This window comes from Mustela lutreola, chromosome 9, assembly GCF_030435805.1.
Source record: "Mustela lutreola isolate mMusLut2 chromosome 9, mMusLut2.pri, whole genome shotgun sequence".
Lineage (NCBI taxonomy): Eukaryota > Metazoa > Chordata > Mammalia > Carnivora > Mustelidae > Mustela > Mustela lutreola.
This window is the reverse complement of record NC_081298.1, coordinates 74,870,579-74,891,410: the sequence shown is the minus strand read 5'-3', so window position 1 is coordinate 74,891,410 and position 20,832 is coordinate 74,870,579. Positions and strand designations below refer to the sequence as shown.

At 38.0% G+C, this 20,832-nt stretch overlaps 1 protein-coding gene across 21 annotated transcripts in view; it reads left to right on the top strand.

The window, feature by feature from the left end:
- NRXN1 (neurexin 1) overlaps positions 1 to 20,832 on the top strand; it is a 1,178,968-nt gene that overhangs the window by 562,963 nt on the left and 595,173 nt on the right. For all 21 annotated transcript variants that reach the window (XM_059134785.1, XM_059134801.1, XM_059134774.1 and 18 more), the window contains one exon: positions 9,958 to 10,080. In XM_059134785.1, coding sequence (XP_058990768.1) covers positions 9,958 to 10,080 — 123 coding nt within the window. The remainder of the gene's footprint in view (positions 1 to 9,957; positions 10,081 to 20,832) is intronic.

The following is a 20,832-nucleotide window of genomic DNA, read 5'->3' as shown; positions in this document are numbered from 1 at the left end:
AGCACTTTTAAAAAACACAGGGCAGATTTAAGTAACAATCTAGCCAAAACAAATACCATGTAATTAATTAGCATGTTACTATTTTATTTTTCCAGAGAAATCAGTTTATAAAATGCCTTTCTCCTGTTGTTCATATTCGTTTTTGAAAAACTAACATCTGAAAGCTTAATGTCTGACATTCTATGATTTACTCAATTATTTTTTAATTAAGGCAGGGTATTTTTTAATATTTTTAGTATAAAGAAATGTGTCTATACATATCATCTTGCTTGTACAGAAAAGGCAAGTTGCTCTCTTCATAAAGATATTCCGAATAGCTGTCAAGGGCATATCCTCAACTAAACTGAGAAGACGTTGAGGAGAGATAGTGAAGAGGGAGGAGTTTAGTGGCTTGGCAAGGAGTTCCTCTTCATGACTGTTAGGATAATTATTTGTCTGTCACCAAGCCCAGGGCACCAGACTGATAGGCACCAGACTTGGCCAGTAAGACGGTTCTGAGCCAGCTTCTCTGATACCCCAGAGGCCTTGCCATTAAGTGCAGACCATATGGAGGTGATCCAGCTGTGCCTCTTAAGTGAACAAATGAAGTGTTTTGCTTCCAGCCTTGTTGGCACATTTCTAAAAATAGAGTGAAATGAAACTTTTAAAAATAAATAAGCACATGACTTAATTCTTCTAATCAGGGTTGGCTTCAACAGCATGCAATTTGCGTAGCTACCCATGGCACCTTGCTTAGAAGGATCGTGCTTGAATTCAAGGTCTGCATAACTGTCCGAAAATTCTTCATTCTGAACAGCAGCCCCATATTTTCAATTTGTCCTGGGCTTGCAAGTTATTTTGTTGGACTTTCCCCTAGGAATGTTAGGGAATAGCGGAAGAAGAATTTGGAAGTACAATTTTCATGCATCTGATTTTAATTTATAATTAAATTCCTTAACTGATTCATATGAGAAATAAAAACAAAAGAATTTTGCTCTCAGCCCAATATCTAGGCATGAATAAAGATCACACAGAAACATTTAATGAGAAGTTACTCCTTCTCCCCCTCCCTTTCCACCACCTCCTCCTCCTCTCCTTTTTAAAGCGGAAGTTAGGTTATTTTTTTAACATAATTATTTTAAAACCAAAAAAAGGTAAAATCAAATAGCAGGCTGGAGGTGTCATCATTACGACCTGAGAAACATCCTCCCGTCATTTACAGGTAAGAGGGCTGCTGCTGAGAGCCCTGACTCAGGCATCAAGCACCATGGCTCTAGCTTCTGTTTCTCTTGCTTTTCTCTCTTCCCATTATTGTCATAATGACAAGCCTTATTTCCAGCTTCCCACAGGGTCCTGCCTCCCACCAGCAGTTACCATCCTCAAAGTCAACTGCCAAATAAAACTTGTTAGTATCCAGAAATGTGGATATATGTAGACACCTAATTTTATACACACACACAGATATCATGCATTTTAATAAAGGCTGCTATTCTAAATCTTTAGAACCAAGGAAGGTAACTAAATTTTAGAAGTGTAGGGGTCTTCGGGTACCTGGCTGGCTCATTTGGGAGAGCATATGTCTCTAGATCTTGGGGTTTGTGAGTTTAAACCTCACGTTGGGCATAGAGTTTACTTTTTAAAAAGCAGAGCAGAAGAGGGGCTTTGCAATTGACTTCTGCCATTTAAAGGCTTTTTAAATTTCTTTCATTTTTGTTATGTTGTTTTACTGACAAGAAAATTCAGACCAGGAGCAGTGAGAGGGAGACTCAATGAACATAATTTGTATTATGCTAGATTTAATGGTAACATTGTATTTAAACTCATGTCCCCTGACACTTAAGTTCTTGAATATATTTTCATTAGTTATTTCTTTAATATTCCATGTAAAAGTCTATGATGTAAGGGGATTTAAAATTGTCTATTTATTTATGTGTATTTTAGAGAGGCTTGAAAACTACAGCATCCAGGGGACTGCCTCTTTTAACACATAATTTTATTGAAACAAAGTCACACTCATTTGTTTACATATAATCTGTGGCTGCCTTCATAGTATACTGGCAGTGTTGAGTAATTGTAATGGCAAACCACATCCTTCAAAGCCAAATATATTTGCTATCTGACCTGTTACAGAAAAAAATTGTCTTGACCCCTGATCTATTTGAAGGTAAACATCTTGCGAATGTAAGTTGGAACATACACATGCTGAGATCAGTGTTTGGCATAAAATAATTTTTAAACTAAAATAATAGGATCTGGGTGCCACATGATCCAGAACGAATAGGAGTAGTTTAATAGGATAAACAACAGATACAATATAGACCATTCAGTTTTTAAAATTCATAATTCTAAGATGCTATGGTGCTGTAACTTTTAATTCAATTACTGGGCGCTAAAGACAGTTTAATGATCTAAAGAACAACTGAACACTCATGTATAAATATAAGCAATTTGTATGTGTAAAGTAATGCTAGATTTTTTTCTTTAAATAAAAAAACTATGAAACTTTAGGATACACATTCACATAATGCCCATCTTCAGCTGTGGTTGAAAAAACACAATTGTTCTTAATAAACTGGAAGTATGATGGATCATTTCCAGAAGGCAAACTAAGTGGATTCCTTCCTGCCTATCATCTATGCACATTACTAGGTTATGGCTTCGTAGAAGCATCCAAAAAAATCCCCATGCTCAATAAATGGCTTTACTTACTAAGTGAGCAGATCAACCATTCAAATAACAAGATAAAGTTAAAAATAGAAATTATTTACATCTGATGTTCAAGACAACATGAAGGAAGTCCAGAACCAACTGGCTTGAACTATACTAAGAAATGGGGCGGCTGATACAGATGGTCCATTTAGGTAGCTAGCTTCTTTAAAATATGCCACTGGAGTTAAATAAGGACGTGCAGGGTATATTGGAATCTCCGCTTTGTGGCCCACACATCTCAGTGCTTTAAAAATCAAAGTATAATTGGCATGGGCGTGCTTTTCTCCACCCACATCCATCTTTTAGCTCCAAAGACAGCTATCATTTTCGACCACTAAACATCTTTGACCACATTGCTTCATGGAGTCCTTAGCTTTGTCTCATTTTTCCTCTATTGTTCTTTATTATTTTTTCCCCACATTCAAAAACTAGTATAAGTGGTTTCACAAAACGTTTTCACACAAGACTATCTTCCAAAAAGGATCTAAAGTTGGTATTACGTGCATTTTACTATGTGCATTTTAGTTAAAAAAATACATCACAAGTATGAAAATTAATTTAAAATACGCTTGCAGACAAACCTGATACTGGTCAATAAAGGCTTATTTAATCTTGTTGAAGATATAGACTAACCTCCCGTGGAACTATCTGTAAAAAGGAAGAATTGGATTAATTATGTTTTCATCTCTTAGAAGCTATTCTTTTCTTCATTAAATAAATTATTGATTCATGACCCAATATTTAAAAAAAGATCATTGTGGAGAAAAGCCAATATGAAAAGAAAAAGAAAGAAAAAGAAAAAGAAGGAAGAAGGAAGGAAAGAAAGAAGAAAAAGTTAAAGGAAGGAAAATAATCTAGTTGATCAAATCAAGCACAAATCCTAAATCTTGGTTTCTTAATGGCTGGAAAAAAAGAAAGGCCATCTGTTCCTTAACTCAGATGACCTAGGAGGAAAGGGTCTACAAAATCTTCAGAAGAGAGCCTATAAATTTGGACTTTGAAATTAAGGGTGTGTTGAGAACTCATGCAAGAGGATAATGTACATAGACTAACAAGAGTAGCTGTGAAGAGCTCTGAACCTTCATATACATAATCAATATTTTTCTGGAAGAATAGGGTTTTTTTTAAATTCATAAGTGACATCTTTTTTTTTTTTTAATCAAATCTGATTTTAAAAGCAAATAGTTACTTCTACAGGATTTTAGAAAACCTTTCTGGTGTTTTCTGATAAAGAAAATCATCCTTTTCTGAAGGGAGAAATGAACCATCTAGAAGATTCTGGAGAGTCTAGGTGTTCTGGGTGATGTGTCAGGGACCAGTTAACTTGCTTTTTAAGTAGCAGGGGCAAGTCCCACCCTATGTCATTTTTATGTTTTTTATGCAAGATTATAGGTAGAAAAAAATATTCCACTGACTTAAAAATGATAATAAAATCACTGTCCCACTTTAGCTTCTGGATTTTCACATTGCACACTATATTTGCTCTGAATAAGGCAAGCTTAGTGAGATACTGGGTCAGAGTCTCCAACACTCCCCAGCCCTGATCTGATTCTTCAAACAGAGGAGAGAATAATTTGCCGTAGTTAAAAGAAAGGGTTTCTTAAAGATCACTATTTCACCATATAACCTTCTGGTCTGTGATTTCATTTCCTAAGTGAACTTGTCCATTAAGCAAGGGCATATCCTAGTATATAATGACGTATATCCTGGTCTATAATGACGTATTTCCTGCTCCCATCTGACCATTTTCTGAATATTTAGTGCTAAATTCCTGAGTGATACCAAGATGACAAAAAACAGTTCTCCTCCTTAAAATTTGACTACACATATTAATAAACACATTTGCTAGCATATATCAATATTGTCTTTCTTACTGGTTTCATTTGAGTTTAGTAATTCTGGATCTAAAATAACTCAGCAAAGTTCTCTCTGTCTTCTGCCTACCCATGTCAAAATAAAAATGATGAAATTGCCAGGGATAATAATTAAATCCCATGAATTTAGAGAGCTTCAATATAATATTATACTCTTTCTTGGTGCCATCAGGTTGGAAATGGTGCAAGGCTAGCTCTCTTCCAAGAATGACAAAATTTTTAACTTGGCTTATAGGAGCGTATTTTTGTTATGTTCTTACCAAGCATCCTCATTTTACAGATGAAATATGAGGAACAGAAAAGGTAAATGACTTACTTAAGGTAACATAATTGGTTGATGGCAGACCTAGGGAAAAAAATCCAATTTTCTCCACCATCCCCTCCTATAGTGAAAATGAAGGTGAAAAGTAACTAGCAAATGTGGTTACTAATCTGGTCAAAAACAGCTATCATCTTTTATCAAGCATATGTCCTCGTGGTTAAATCAAGGCTCTATAGTAGTAGATTTCAAAGAAGGATTTGTTGGACTAACTACTGACTCCAGCTCTCACTCCCACACACACCCTTTCATCTCTGTCCTATGCCTCAAGTTGAGGTTATCTTTAATCTTTCTTAGGAGTAAAATTGTAAAGACACTTGAACTTCTTACATGGGTAAGTTATAAAAGGACAATCAAGTTGAACTAGATTGAGGAAAACTGAAATGTTTATTGTTTCTACTTCCACCTGTAATGAATGACTTTAAATTATTTAAATGAATGAAAATTAATGAATTTTAGCTACAGAGTCACCAGAAAACCTAGTGAATACCACCAACTAGAAAACACTTAAACTGTAGCTTAAGCCTTGTTAAATACTGTTAGGAAGCAGTATGTATTCTTGCTTACTTTTCATCCTAGATGCAGAACAAATCACAATCACGGACCAAATCGTAGAGTCAGACCTTGGTGTTCTTCAAGAACTTTAGTCTAGTTCAGCATAATATAATGGCAGAATAATCTAAAGAAAGTTCACTCTACTGCCAGTCTGCGGAACTAGACTCTTCATTTAAATAGAAGAACATCATCTAATTGCTTCGGACCTCGGGGTGTTTGTTTGTAGATGACTCCGTGGGCTGCTCTTCCTCCCACATCCCTTCTAGTCCTAAAATTCTCTAACACAGCGTTATCCATAGAGGTGACTTGTAACCCGGTTAAATATTAGCTACTGTCATTCAGCCACTCTCTGCAGATCATTTTGGGGCCTGCGGAAAGGACACTAGAAGGGGTGTGGAAGACTTCAAGATCTCAGTCTTAATTCCATTCCTTACTGACTCTGAGTCTTACAATAATAGATTCAACATTTCTAAATATTCTTTCTTAACTAAAATATGGGGAAAAAATCTCTATGACTTAAATAATAGGTTACAGTAAAAATCAAGTATAAAATTACAAATTTTAACTCCCTTCAAAATATAAGGAATGGTTATCTTTAAAATAGTAACAATGTTATTGGCTGTCTTAAAAATCTTTGAAATATTGCTTACTAAGTCTGCTTTGACTCCTATAACAAAATGCCATGGACTGTGTAACTTGAATGACAAACATTTATTTCTCATAGTTCTTTGACTCTAAATCCAAGGTCGCTGTTGGCAGGCTTGGCTCTCAGTGAGAGCTCTCTTCCTGGCTTGCAGATGGGGCCACCTTCTTTCTGTGTCCTTACATGAAAGAGAGAAAGAGCTCTGATATCTCTTCTTATAAGGTCATCAGTCCTGTCCTGAGGCTTTACCCTCATGACCTCATCTAAGCCTAATTACCTATCAAAGGCCCCACCTCCTTCCAAACATCATCACATGAGAGATTAGGGCTTCAACAAATGAACATTCAGCCAATAACACTCATATTAATGCTGGGAGAAAGATGCTACTGCCAATATCTTGATATCCTCAAAAGAAGAGGAAATCTCATAGGTTTTAGATGTGGGAATGTGAGACCTCTAAGGCATTGCAGAGATGTCTACACTATCTCCCACCTTCCGTTGTGCTGTTGAGACCACCAGAAGCTAAATGTGTTAGCAAATTGCTGATTATGAGGGGGGCCTGAGTGGCTCAGTTGGTTATGTGCCTGCCTTCAACTCAGGTCAAAATCCCAGAGTCCTAGGATCGAGTCCCGTATTGGGTTCCCTGCTCGGCTGGGAGTCTGCTTCTCTTTCGGCTGTGCTCGTGTTCCTTCTCTCTCAAATAAATCAATAAAATCTTTTTTTTTTTTTTAAGATTTTATTGACTTATTTGACAGACAGAGATTACAAGTAGGCAGGCTTTGAGTCCCTTAAACGAAGGATGGAACACTTTTCTATTCTAGGCAGAGAGGCAGGAAGAGAGAGAGAGGAAAGCAGGCTCCCCGCTGAGCAGAGAGCCCGATGTGGGGCTCGATCCCAGGACTCTGGGATCATGATCTGAGCTGAAGACAGAGGCTTTAACCCTCTGAGCCACCCAGGCGCCCCTAAATTAATTTTTTTTTAATTGCTAATTATGTGGATTCAGTCCCAAAATGATGGCCCTTCTTCTCTATCATATCTTTAGCACCTTTAGAGGTATGATGTGCTATTTAGAGTTTTCCATCTACCATGACTTACGGAAAACTTGTGTAAGATTTCCTAGCATTGTCATCATTCTGTAGAGCAAGCTGGAAGTCATAACAGAGCAGCTTTCCTTTGTTTAGATGTAGGGCAACTGAAAAGTTTGTTTCTAGCCAAAGGTCATATAGCTGGGAGGCAGGCTAGTGCGGGGGGGGGGGGGGGGAGCATGCAGGCTTTGAGTCCCTTAAACGAAGGATGGAACACTTTTCTATCACGTTTTAGCTGTGTGACCTTGAGGCAAGAAGTTTTAGCTTCCTAGGCCTTCAGTTCCATAGCTGCAAAATGATAGCAGTGTAAAGATGACATAAATTAACAGATAAAATGCCTGGCACATAATAAGCATTTACTGGCCCCCAACTTCTTTCTTCCTAGCAAATCAAGGGCTACTGACCACAATTTTTAACTCCTTGTTCAGGGTACTATTCATTACACTCCATGTTGCATAGATAGCCCTGTTTTGAACTGAGAATATTAAGTGCATTTTTAAAAACCTTATCTTCCAAAATCAATCTCTTCACATTTTCAATAATGCAAGAAAGGAGCTTCAAGTTGGCCCACAGAGATTTTTATGAACCAAAGGGTTATTTTTAATTGTATTTTGTGCCTGTTGTTATGGAAATAGTTGTTTTATAGATTAAGCATTATGACTTGAGAGCAAGATGAAGCCCAGAATGGGGTATAATGATGAGATCACCCCTAAGCTTCTTTTTCTTGACAAAACACTTTTAAAATTAAGAGAATGGGAGTGGAGATGCTTCAAAAGCACATATTTCTAAGAGAAAAAGTCTTCCCTATAAAAATAGCTTTAACATGATATATTCTTTTTTCAAAGATCAAAACTAAGAATGACCCTCACTGCCAGTAGGATGCTAAGATTCTGCAGAGTTATTAAAGCGCTGCTTTCTTCGCTGTTGAAACTAGAAAGAGTCCCTTTGATCATGGAACTTGCTTTCAACATTTAGTCTCAAAGCTTTTTTTTTTTTTTTTTTTTTTTTTTTTTGCAGTTGCTGAACTAAGAGGCTTCCTCTAGTTTTTTACTGATCAATCTCTAAAAACTGTTCTGTCTAGACTCGTTTTTATTCATGTATCCGGATGTATAATTTAACTTTTCTAAAGAAACAAAAAGAGATTATTTCTAATCTTAATGATGGTTTCTTTTAAAGAGATAAAATAGTTCGTCCTGAAAAATTTAGCTTGCCTTACCTGTTTGTTTTAAGCCCCAGAGAAACCCCAACCACAGAAGGCAGAACTTGTACCTGTTACATCCTAAGAGAGAACTCAGGATAGCCAGCAGTACCCAAAGCAAACAATGATGTTGTTGGAGAGACTATGGAGGTTCTTCTACTTGATTCTATTACTTTCTTTTTTTCTTTTCTTTTCTCTTTTTCTCTTTTCTTTTTTATTTCCTCTTTTCTTTTTTCTTTCCTTTCCTTTCCTTTCCTTCCCTTTTCCTTTTTTTTTTCTCTTTCTCCTTCTTATTGACCTTTTCTATGTCCTCTTATGAGTCTTGGACATTGATTGGTTTTGCCGGTAGAATTTGGTTGAAGAAATTATGAACCCAAGACTGATCCTGAGTCAGCTGAAAGTCATGAAACTCAATGATGCCATGTCTTCCATTATTTTAGCATACCAACACTTTTCAGTACTTGGAAAACGAGGGCGCGGAGAGGCAAATCCATCCCCAAATAACGAATCTTTAAAGACTTTACTTTTTCCAGTGAGTCATAGTGTCAGATTTTTGGAAATACTTTTTTAATTAAAAAATTTCCAGGCATATTAATTTTTTTCATTGCTTTGTTTTTAAATAGAAGAGGGATGTTTGTTTAACTTTGTCCTTTCAGTGATTTCCATAAAACAACTTTCTGAAATGATTTGTCTATTCTAAGCCCATGTAAATCCATTTGTAATTGATTTGTATGGATTTACATAGATTCACCGGCAGCTTCTTTCCCAGGTGGTTCCATTTCTGCCTTTTCTCTCTTGGTCCTCAGCTGGGAATCCCTACCCACTAGCGCTATTCAAACTCACTTTGGACCTTTATCGGCAGTGACATTTTTCCTCATTTCCCACAAGTCAATACCTTTATCTAAATCCACTCCACTGGACTTAGGTTTTAGACACAACATTCTATAAACCTAAGAACTGGGGGGACATCGGAAGTACGTGATACAGGACTGAAGAGCAGTCATCACACAACTCGGTGCCCGAGGCAGTCTCCTCACCGGGATCTAATCAGCTAGTTGCTGCACCGGAAGCTTAGGATCTGCTCTCTTCCCGAAGTCAGAGGCTACAACACTGCTGTCAGCTTCATTAGTCAGAAAGCCATAACTGCAAAGATCAGAGAATTCCTTGGGAAAAACAATAACCGCCACAGTAACAACAACAAGCAAGTGTGTGCAAATTTGGGACGCTTCCCGATGCTGTATTGACTGTGCCTATTTATGACAACAAGGTTCATTCCCTTGTCTGATCAATGCATAATGTTAAAGATCTTCTTAAAGTGTCACACCTGAATGTCTGTTAACTTGTCATTTTCCTTGCTTGCTCTGACTCTAATGGGCTTGAAAATTGATCCAGCCAGTCTCTCCTCTCTCTCTCTCTCTCTTTCTCTCTCTCTCTCTCTCTCTCTCACCTCTCTCTCATTTCTTTCTCTCTTGTCTCTCCTCCCTCTCCTGTGCTCCCCCCCACCCCTTACTTTGTCTCTTTCTCTCACTCTCTGTGAGGTTCATTTGCTTGACTGATTCTGAGTGTCCATAACGACTGTTTGGCATATTCTACAGGCAAAGGTCCCGAGACCCTTTTTGCCGGCTATAACCTCAATGATAACGAATGGCACACGGTGCGTGTGGTCCGTCGGGGAAAAAGTTTAAAGTTAACCGTGGATGACCAACAGGCCATGACAGGTAAATTTCCCTGTTTCCATTGCTTTTTCTTTTGCTGAAGCTTTAGTCCTTCCCGTTTCTTACAGGGAACTGTGAAAACCAACCACACAACTTGATGCTGATACACACAGTTCATTTTTTTGTTCCAATTTTTCCAGCAACAGTGCCATTCAGTAAGCACCATGTTAAATGTTTTTTTTTTCTCTCAAATGAGCAATACTTTCATGTCATGTTCATTCCTGTTTAATAATTCAAGAAGATGTCATATATTTCAGTGCTGCGGCTTGATAAATATCTTAGGGCCTTATAAAATATTGAAGTCATTGTTTACATGCCAATTTCTGTTCAATTTCTTTGTTTTTTATATATTTGGGCGATGAACAGCAGCAAGTTACACTTTTTAGTGTCTGGGGAAATTGATAGATATGCTGGCATTCTGTCGGGTGAACCACTTTTTCATTATAAGCTGTAATAGATCATTTCTGATCTATTTACCTCAGTCGGTTAAACTTTAATATTAAAGATGCCATGTTCAATCCTTGGTATGCAGATTCCTCACTGAGGTGAACTGTGTAAAATCCACCCCAGAGACTTAGGGAAACCAAAAGAAAGAGGAATTGGTGCACCTTTGTTCTTTCTGCTGAAAATAACTCCAAGCATATGACCCGCTGGGATATTAACTCTTTTTTTTTTTTTAAGATAACATCTCTAAAATTATTAATTATTTTAGAACAAGACACAAGATAGTCCTTGTGCAGCAGGGAAGTGTGTCCTACATTCAGCCCTGAGGGGTTCCCATGATCAGAGATCGGTTGATTATATCAATGTGGAAATAACATGTGTGGGATTTTAACTTTTGAGAGAATTGTTTCTGAATTCAAATGAACCAAACTACCAAATTTTAGCTATCTTGACTATCTTACATTTCAATAGCCCTTTATGGCTCTCCAGAACTTTTTTCTACATGTAGGTGCAGTTTAATTTCAGAAGCACCTGAAGGGCTTTAAAAGGACCAGTTCCTGGCCTGACATCAGAGAAAGTCTAGGAGGAGCCCAGTAATTGGTTTTCTTTTCCTTTTGTTGTTGTTGTTTTGTTTTAGGTTTGGGGGGCTTTTTATTTGTTTGTTGAAAATCTCTTTAGAGGGGACTCTCATGCAGCTGGTTCGTGGATTAGCACTTAGAAACCACTACTATGTTGTATCATTTTGTTACCTGAGGAAGAAATTCAATCAGAAAGTTGTTAACATAAGCCCTTAATCAAAATTGCCAAACATGAGAAGGCTTTAAGGAACCGTGTGAACTTAAGGAAGGAAAGCAGAATTTTTGTCGGGCTTTGGCAGGAGTGTCAACTGAAGTTCAGCTGGTTTAGGTCAAGGACGACTCTTAGAAGAAGAATGAATCATTTTTGTAGATTAGCATCCGTCGTTGGGATAATTTGGGTTTTATCAAAAGGAGGAGAAATGAAGAGTTAGTGTCAAAGATCATGTGCAAGAGGTTGTGAATACCTAGCTCCCGGGGACAGGGACAGGTGAAAACCACAGAGGAACGTTCATCAGTCCCTCAGTGTGTCTTAAATCTCACACAGTGCAATGAAATAGACCAGACGTATGCACCCTCATTTTATAGATGAGGAAACTGAGGTTCAGAGGGGTTTGGTGACTTCTGTGTCTTTGAAATGCCACTGTTGCCAGAAGTTAGAAGAGGACCTAAGCTTGTTTATATTGTTGTTTTTGATTTGTTTTTCGACTCATGGTCCATTATTTTATATTCATTAATATCCTAATAAGGGTATGATTCAAGGACAAATACTTTCCCAGATACAACATTGTGTCATGAAGACAGACACACATCTAAAACTTTAACAAGAACTGAGAGTCTAGGGCAGTAGATGATGGGCTGGATGGTTGATGTAAGCAACTCATGTTCTTGGGGTTCAGAAGAGAAGTTGAGGACCCTGGTTTCAAGGATCGCTTAAAGCAGTAGATTATATTTGAACTAGGCTGTAAAGAGAGGGTGATAAAAATGATAAAATATGTGGGGGAGCATTCATACAAGGCAGAAGGGCTCTGATGGGGCTACACAGACCAGTGTTCAGGGACAGAGAAGTTTTGTTTTGCTTCTTGAATCCATATGGTAGTTGATAGAGCTAGAAAAGCCTTTTGGGGCAAATGGGCCAATGCTGTCAACTAAGGCGTTTATTTTTCCTGGACCTTCAGGCTATTGCAAAGCTTGAGAGTTATCTGAGAGCATATTTTTTGAGCAAAATAAATCCTGTGGGATTATATTAGATGCTTCAGGATGTAAAGTTGCAAGTCCTAAACTTCAGTGGATGAAGAAAGGATAGAAACAAAAGTATGGTGTAACACATTTTGTTAAATTTTATTTAGAAGTAATTTCAAATAAAAAAATAAAACCTAAATAAAACCTGGTGATTCACAGACCTGGGGATAAAAATATATGTATATAAAAAATATATGTTTATAAAAAATAAAAAATAAAAAAAAATAAAAAAAAAAAATAAAAAAAAAAAATAAAAAATAAAAAATAAATACAGTACTGGGGCTCCTGGGTTTCTCACTCAATTAAACAAACAACTCTTGGTTTGGGTTCAGGTCATGATCTCAGAGTTGTGGCATTGAGCCCCATATTGGCTCCACGCTCAGTGTGGAGTCTGCTTGTCCCTCTCCCTCTGACCCCACCCCTCATGCTCTCTCTCTCCCTCTCTCTCTCTCTCAAATAAATTAATAAAAAAAAAAAAGTACTAAGAACACTGATATATCTTTACTCTTATGAACATTGTATCTCATTTCCTTTGACATTTTCATGACTATTTTTTTCTCCATAACCAGTTAAGCAAAACTTAAATACAAACTGGCTGTTTACTCCTAACTACTCAAGTATGCATTTTCTAAAAATAACGATATCTCCTTACATAACAAAGAGCTACCAACTTCAATAAATGTTGCTTGGATGCAATATATTTCATCTGTTCTGTCCTCCATACTTCAGTTTAGAAGGTTGACCCAGTGGTGTCTTTTATAGCATTTCCCCTCCAGCACAGTGTGCAGCCTGGGGTCAGACACCACATATAGTTCTCAGGTCTCTTTAGCTTTCTTTCATCTGAAACATTTCTATCGACTTTTTTTTTTTTTTTTTTGGGTCTTCATGACATTGACATTTTTGAAATCTATAAACCTCCCACCTTTTGTCACTATAGAGTCACTCATTTGTGTTTGATGCTTTCTTATGATTAAAGTCAGATTTTGCATTTGGGGGTAGAATATTGCATAGGTGTCATTGTGGCCTCCTTCCAGTACCCCAGGTGAAGGCTCAGGACGTCCCTGCCCTTGACCGGTGGTGATTTAATGTAACCACTTGGTCAACTCTCAGTCCAGTTTCCCCTCTGCATGAAGAGTATATTTTCTCCCTTGTCACTACTAAGCTGTCTGTGGAGAGACATTAAGACCATGAAAATAAGCCGTATCTCACAAGAAGTTCTCTCTAGATTTAGCATCCTTTGAAGATTGTCTCCTCATCCAGTCTTCCCTGCAGGAGTTACAGAATGATTATTTTCCACCTCCAGCACTTGCTCTACATTTCGAGTCAGAATTCTTTTTGTTCTTTTCCTTCTTCCCCTTTTTTTCCCTTTCATTTTCCTTTCTCCCTTCCTTTTCTCTCTCCTTTCCTTCGACTCATCCTTCCTTCTTTCCTCCCTCCCTTCCTTTCTTCCTTATTGGTAAGGACCCACGAGTTTCTGTTTTTCCAAAAGTTTATAATTACTTTACTTAATTATTTTGGTGCTCAGACTGTCCCACTTTGGGAGCCTGTGTGAGTCCCACGAAGCTGGTCTTTGTCATACTGTGACATTTTCAGGTGTTTTTGTTTTTGTGGGTTTGGGGTGTTTTGTTTTGTTTTGTTGGCTCTTCCTTACTTTCTGCCATAACAGGACATTCCAGGCACAGTTGATACCTACCATTCCCCAGCCCCAGAATCAGCCCTTCGGTCTTCATTTAGTCACAAATGATATTATCGCCCCAAATCTGGGTGGTTGGTGTGCTTGATGCGCCTCAAGTATATTTGTTTCCTGATCCTTTCAGCAGACAAAGATAGGAAATATATTCAAGTATCTACACATACACCTGCATATGTATCTATAAATACACCCACACTGAACTGAAGAAAGTTCCTCTGTGTTTTTCACCCATCCTTGTCCCTGGTAGCTTGGTATTCACAACCTCTTGGACATGACCTTAGGTACGGACTCCTCATATCTACTCCTTTTGATAAAACCCAAGTCATCCACACAGTGAATGCAAATCTGCAAAAATACATGTGCACATAGACATGCATATATGCGTATTTTAGAAAATATGAGTTCACAGTGGTACCGCCATATTGACATCATTGTTTCCTGACTTCCCGCATTTGGTGTTTCCATGTTCCTTCTTCTGTGGTTGGACTCTTGCTCCCAGTGATGTCAGTAACTTATGTGCTACATCCAAGAATGAATCTAAAATAGTTTCAGGATTTCTTGACATTGCCCATACCACTACAATTAATAAATCAACTAAAAAACAAAATTTAGGATTAGTTTGTTTCTCTCATTCCCCACTGCCTAAGCCTTAACAGATACCATCAAATGCTGAGTTTATAAGTAACTTGGATGATAACTTGCCTCATTTCCTTCCTTCTCTCCCTCCCTCCTTTTTTCTTTCTTTTCTTCCTATCTTCCTTTCCTTTAGTGTAGTTATACTGTTCACTTGAAATATAATTAGTTTTATTTTAATTTAATTTGTCCTTCCCAGTATTATGTATTTAGCCTTGTAGGTATGTACAACACTAGCATGCTTTTAAAAAATCAGTGCAACACATTTTGAATTAAGAAGTAATGAACGGAACATGAATATGATCAATGTAACATAGAAAATTCCAGAAACAGCCCCTAAGTGAATTGCCATCTAATTTTCATGGAAAATTCAAGATACATATTTTCAATTGCATAGATTCTTATTAAGCTTCTAAATGAATAGCTATGTTCTAATTCAGTGAATTGCCTTCTTCACCTTTCCGGGAATACACCATCCCTTTGTTTATTTAAATGGCCATGCATTTATCTACCACCAGCGATCATGTTAGGAAACAGAATTAATAGATACTGACATGGATATAGTTTGCTTATAGATGTAGGAACAAACGAATGGCCTATTCAATGGGGAACTCCCAAAAGAACTCTGTTGAGGAATCCTTCCTAAGCTGCCATCACAGGTTTCCATGGTGCTGTTCCTGGGCATGAACTAACTCTTTGTGGCAAAGTTACTCATATCTCCTTGGCTGGTTCTTACTGGGACTCTGGCATGTAAGACTTTGTTGGGAATCCATAGGCCATTGATGAGGTTTGGCTTATGATCTGAAAGAAAAGGAATCCTTTTTAGAATTCCCAACTTTGGAAGACAAATATATCCTAAGGCAATTGTTTACCAGGTTTTTGTTTAGCATGTATTATTAAAATTATAATATGAATCTTGGTCCACCTACTCAGGTGTGCATGAAATGGAATATTTCTTAATTGTCTTATGTCCATTTAAATCAGCACAATTTAAATCAGAAAGGCCTTGGGTATTGCTTCTGGATTTACACGATAGCTAATCAGAGTCCTCTTTGCCTCCACTCCCTACTCCCTACCTTGGATCAGGCAAAGATTCCCTTTGTCTTTTTTCTGTACTTGTTCTCACCAAAAACACTTTTCCCAGTTTGTCCTTTGAATTGCAAGAACCCTGTTGCTCCTGTCCTAAGTGAGAGACTGGGCCTTTGCTAACTCCTGCCAGGATCTGTGGGCTGTGGTCCAGGTCCAGTTTCCCTATGTGTACCTCACAGACTCTCTCTGAACCCTTTACCTTGAGCAGAGAGCAGGGTGCCGGAACTCAGCACTTCTAAATCCCACCAAAATTCTCTCCCTCCTCTCTCGTATTTGGTGGTAATCCCCTTGTCTCTGTCAGTCCTCAAATGCATTCTGTTCTCTCCTTTTCTTTTCCTTTTTTTTTTTTTTTTCTCTTTTCTAGAGTAACCTTGCAAATCCAGCCCTTGCAGAAGACTGGAGAAGGCATTATTTTCCAGCAGCTTCCACTTCCTGCCAAGAAATACCCTTTGAGGCAAAATACTTGGCCAGCTTTTTAGAATTGAAGAAAGAACAAAATATAAACTAGTATTTCAGTAAATTAGCTTGCCATCTACTCTTTCTCAAAATTGCCCAAGGCTTTAGAGCAGAAACTTGATTTTATCCTCTGTAGGAGTTGATTTTTTTTTTTTTCAGTAGTAAAAACCAATATAGTCTTTCTCAGAGTTTTAAAATGAATGGGAATATAAGCCAAGTAAATATTGATGATTCATACAAATTATGTATTTCCCCCCAATCCCCTCCAAAGGAAAAAGCCTACCTCACCTTTTTCTTTCTTCCAGCTCCCAGCATCTTGCTGCACAGAGCTAAAGACAGTTTTATTTTCACATTAATTTACCTTTAACTGGTGAATTTTCATCAAAGTGATTCATATTTGGGAGATTAGGTTTTGTGGAGATCTCACTAAAGCCAACAATTCATAAGAATAAAAAAGGTTTGATTTATGTAGCATGGAAAAATTTTCCAAAGTGGGCAATGGAAACTCGCCACTAAGGCTTAAATTTAGAAATAAAATTTTTTTTCAAACACTCCAGTGACGACTCGAAGCCAACCATGAGTCAGGAAAGCAATGGCTTTTTGTTTGGTTGGTTGGTTGGTTGGTTGTGTGTGGGTGTGTGATGAAGTTTTAGAATACAAGTGAGGTTCAGTGGGGTGAGGTCCAGAGTCGATGATCAAGAACGAATTCTTGAGACGCCTTTGGTGCAAAATAGTGGTTTATTAAAGCACAGGAAGGACCCATGGGCAGAGAGAGCTGCTGCCCCGAGGTTGTGAGGGGTGGCATGTTTTATAGGATGGGGTTGGGGAAGGTAAGGAAAAAGGGAGATTTCAATAGAACTTTCATGTGTTACATGACCTATAAGATACCAGATGCCTTGAGGTGTTGTCATTGCCCAGGATTTTTTCCTCTAGCAAGGTATTGACATTAAGATAGTTAATGTCATAGATTCCTAAAGAATGTCACATATGTCCCACCCAGGAGTGGGGGTGGGGGAAGGTTGCAGGGTGTCAACTTTTGCTTTGTCCTCAGCCAGCCTTCTGTTCCCTCATGGTGTGTGTGTGTGTGTTTTGGTTTGGGTTTTTTTTTTTTTTTTTTTTTACTAAATTTTACACTAAACAGGAAAAAATTTAAAGGAAAGCACTAGACACTCTTCATGCATTTCTTCCTACATTTGACCTCATTTTTAAATTAGAGTTAAATATACTGTTAAGCCTTGAACACAGCACTGTGCATACTCAGGCCATTCATTCTTGGGAATGTCTGTACCTCACCTAGGGCCGTGAGGCCTGGCAGCCTTTGCCAGCAAAGAAACTTAACAAGGGAGGGATTCCCTAGGCCTTAGAGAGGAAAGGATTCTACAGGCTATATGGGATTCCTTAGGTTTCAACTCCTCAGTCTGTCTAAAAAATCTGGAACTCTGTGATTTGTATGTGTGTGTGTATGATAGTGTGTCTTTCTTTGACTGACATTTACCGTGTGTGCAGTTACTCAAGCCAGCAGGCTGGGCATCATCATCCGGTAATGGAGTTAACCCGAGTTCACTCCTTGATGCCTTACAGATGGTGGCGACACCAGGTGGAGTTGTCACACAAAGCAAACAATATTTGTGACAAAAAGAGAGGACAAGAAATAATTTCCAAGCCCGTGACTCCCTACACAGGAGGAGAGAGGTTCCTTTTATTTAGGGGTAGGAATGATGTTCAAACAGGCGAACGTTGTTATCCCAGGTAGAAGCTTGCTCAAGTGTACTTAGACGGCATACCTAGACCTGCATCATCAATTATGTTAATGACACTCAGGCTCCCCCCCTTGGGCGGAGACTGTACATTATAATGAAGCAAAGATCACTGCTCCGGACAGGGTCCAAAATTGCTCTAAACTGGGTAGGGTCTTGGGCCCTCATCTCAGGTAAGGAACACAGGGTCTTGTTTACTTCTGAAATAGCACTGTGAGTTTTTACCACTGATTTAATGTCTCTGATATGGTTAGGCTATTTCCAGGCTGGTAGAGACATTAGCTTTTGCATTCACTTTTTTCCCCTTGAAATCCTTAACTATGGACGCTTCTGCATTTCTTCGTAATACTGACACCTCCTAGGAAGTTCTGTGGGGAGTGTGTTTGGGTAAGCAGAGCTAAAAGGACTTCTCTCTTATGTCATGGAAGCTGTCTCTCATTTTTCTTTTGCTGGGGACCCCCTAACTTAAAATTTCCCTCCTCTCTGCTACCTGTTCATTATTGGTAAATCCTACAGATTATATCTGCAAAATTATCTCACTTCATACGTCTTTTTATTTCCATTTCTGCTCTATTTTACTTCAAATTGTCTCCAATTTTTACTATTAGAGAGTTTGAGAGAGAGACTATATTAGAGAGATTGAGCGCATACACACAAACACCAACTCATGGCTTCTGCCTGCCCCCCCCCCCCCACCTCACGCTGGCAAATGTAATCAGGAGGCACTGGGCCTGATTATCTGGCTCCTGACTCTCCTCCCCATTTCCCGTGAGCCACTGATTTCACCTACCCTGAGTCTCCAGCCACACCCTCTAGCTCTTTTTCACGTGAAAGCTTGTGTTCCTCTGATTCCCCTTCCTGGAGTCTACCTCCCCGTTCTGCTTCTCCAGCTCTCAGCATGTGTTTCTTTTTTTAAATCTTCAGATTTCACTTAAATATCATCTCAGGCCCCCATTCCATATTTACCGACACAACTCCCCGATTATCAAATTCGTAACAAGTTTTTATCTTTTTTTTGGTTTTGTCATATATATTTTATCATTTCCTTACCTCCTCTTGTCTGCCTTTCCTCCAATATACCATAAGTTTTACAAAAACAGGAGCCAAGTCTGCTCCTCACGATACTATTTCTTCATTTACTAACACAAAACACCTGACGTATACATATATCTACACCACATGCACAATAACTTTAAGTGAATTAACAAGTTGATATAGGGCTGAGGGTTATTTTGTTCTGCAGCGGCAATATAGCCCCACTCTGAACAAGATTAAACATACAATGGCTGATACTATTATCTCCTTGGGTATAAAGATTTGGTTTGCATGGTAGGACTTCTGTGCAGCCACATGGTCCAGTGGTCGATTTTCATTAGAGATCATTGTCAGTCGGGTACACCCATACCCTTTGGTCAGAGGCATTTTGCTAACTTCAGATTCTCTTCACTCCATCTCTAAATGCTTGGAAACTTAAAAAATCTTTCTCCTTTGATGTCCTTTATTTTTTCATAATCAATATATGTGTCTAATAGTAGAGGTGGTTACATTACTACCAGAGGATTAAACTCTGGAGTAAATTCTGAGAGAAAAAAAAGAAATGTTTAGAAGGCAGCAGTTAATGTCTTCTTAGTCAGTGTATAATGGCTTTTTGGTGCTAATTTTCCCTCGCGAGCAAGCGTATCTGCCATTACTGTCAATGCGATTTATATACGCTTATTAAAGAAAGAAAAGACTCTTGAACATGGGCCATAATGATTTTTCTTGTAACTGGGCCATGGTTGCTCCCAAACTGTTTTACTACCTTTTTATTATTTATGATCTGCATACATATTCTATTCCTTTGAGAAAAGAAAACAGACATCACTTGTTATTTTTATCACTGAACTTCTCGGTCCTGCTAAGCAAAATGCGCTTCCATGTTTCAGAGCTATCAAGAACTTGACAGTTTGAGATAATATTTAATTTTAAGCACTTGAAATTTGGGGGAGGGGGTGCTGGGGGTGGCGTTTCTTTACTATCTGTTGTCTCACTAATGGAGATTTTAAGAAAAAACCGTTGACAGTTTCAGGCTTGAGGTAGGTTCATTGAGTTAAGACTCAGATTTTAACACAATGAAATAGATAAAAAAACAAAGTAGTATAAAAGCTCAAGTGATTTTTTTTCTCCAGCTTTTTATATTCTTCCTTTTATATAGCTTATTAATTCAGTGTTTCTGGTATGATATTTGAAAATTATTAAAGCCTCCTTTTACTTGCTAACAACGAAGTAGGTCCCCACAGAATAGTATTGAGGTCATTGAACAAAAGAACTGAAAGAGAGAGAAATGATGTCATACAAGAAACCATAAATGCTTAGGATTTAATACTATTTTTACAACTGACAGACAACAAGGAGGCATCATGGGGAAGAAAGAGGGGGAGAGACAATTATTTATGGTCATATTTTTTGTATTAAAAAGAAGTTTGCATAGACAAAATCAGGGGCAAAAAAAGAAGAAGAAAAAAAAAAAACTGATAGCTGAAAAGAGAACAAATCAAGGGATGGCGGGAATGCTGTTACCAGGATCAAGGATTAGTAAAGAAGTGTGGAAATTAAGCGGAATTAAGTACAGCTCAGGGGAGAGTTTTTTACACCAATGAGTTTATAAGCATCAAAATCAATTATGTATGTAGACAGTTTTTCTTGCACAAGAATAAGCATGCCTTTTATGTTTCACTAGCATTTCCTCAAAATGCCATCTAATATTTTACTGTCTTGACTAAGGAAATGGAAATCTGTCAGACTGGTCGAGGGAGGCCCATGGAGATGGTTGTTCAATCTTCATTACACCTGGGAAGAAGGTTCAGTGCTTTTTCGCAGGGCCTGA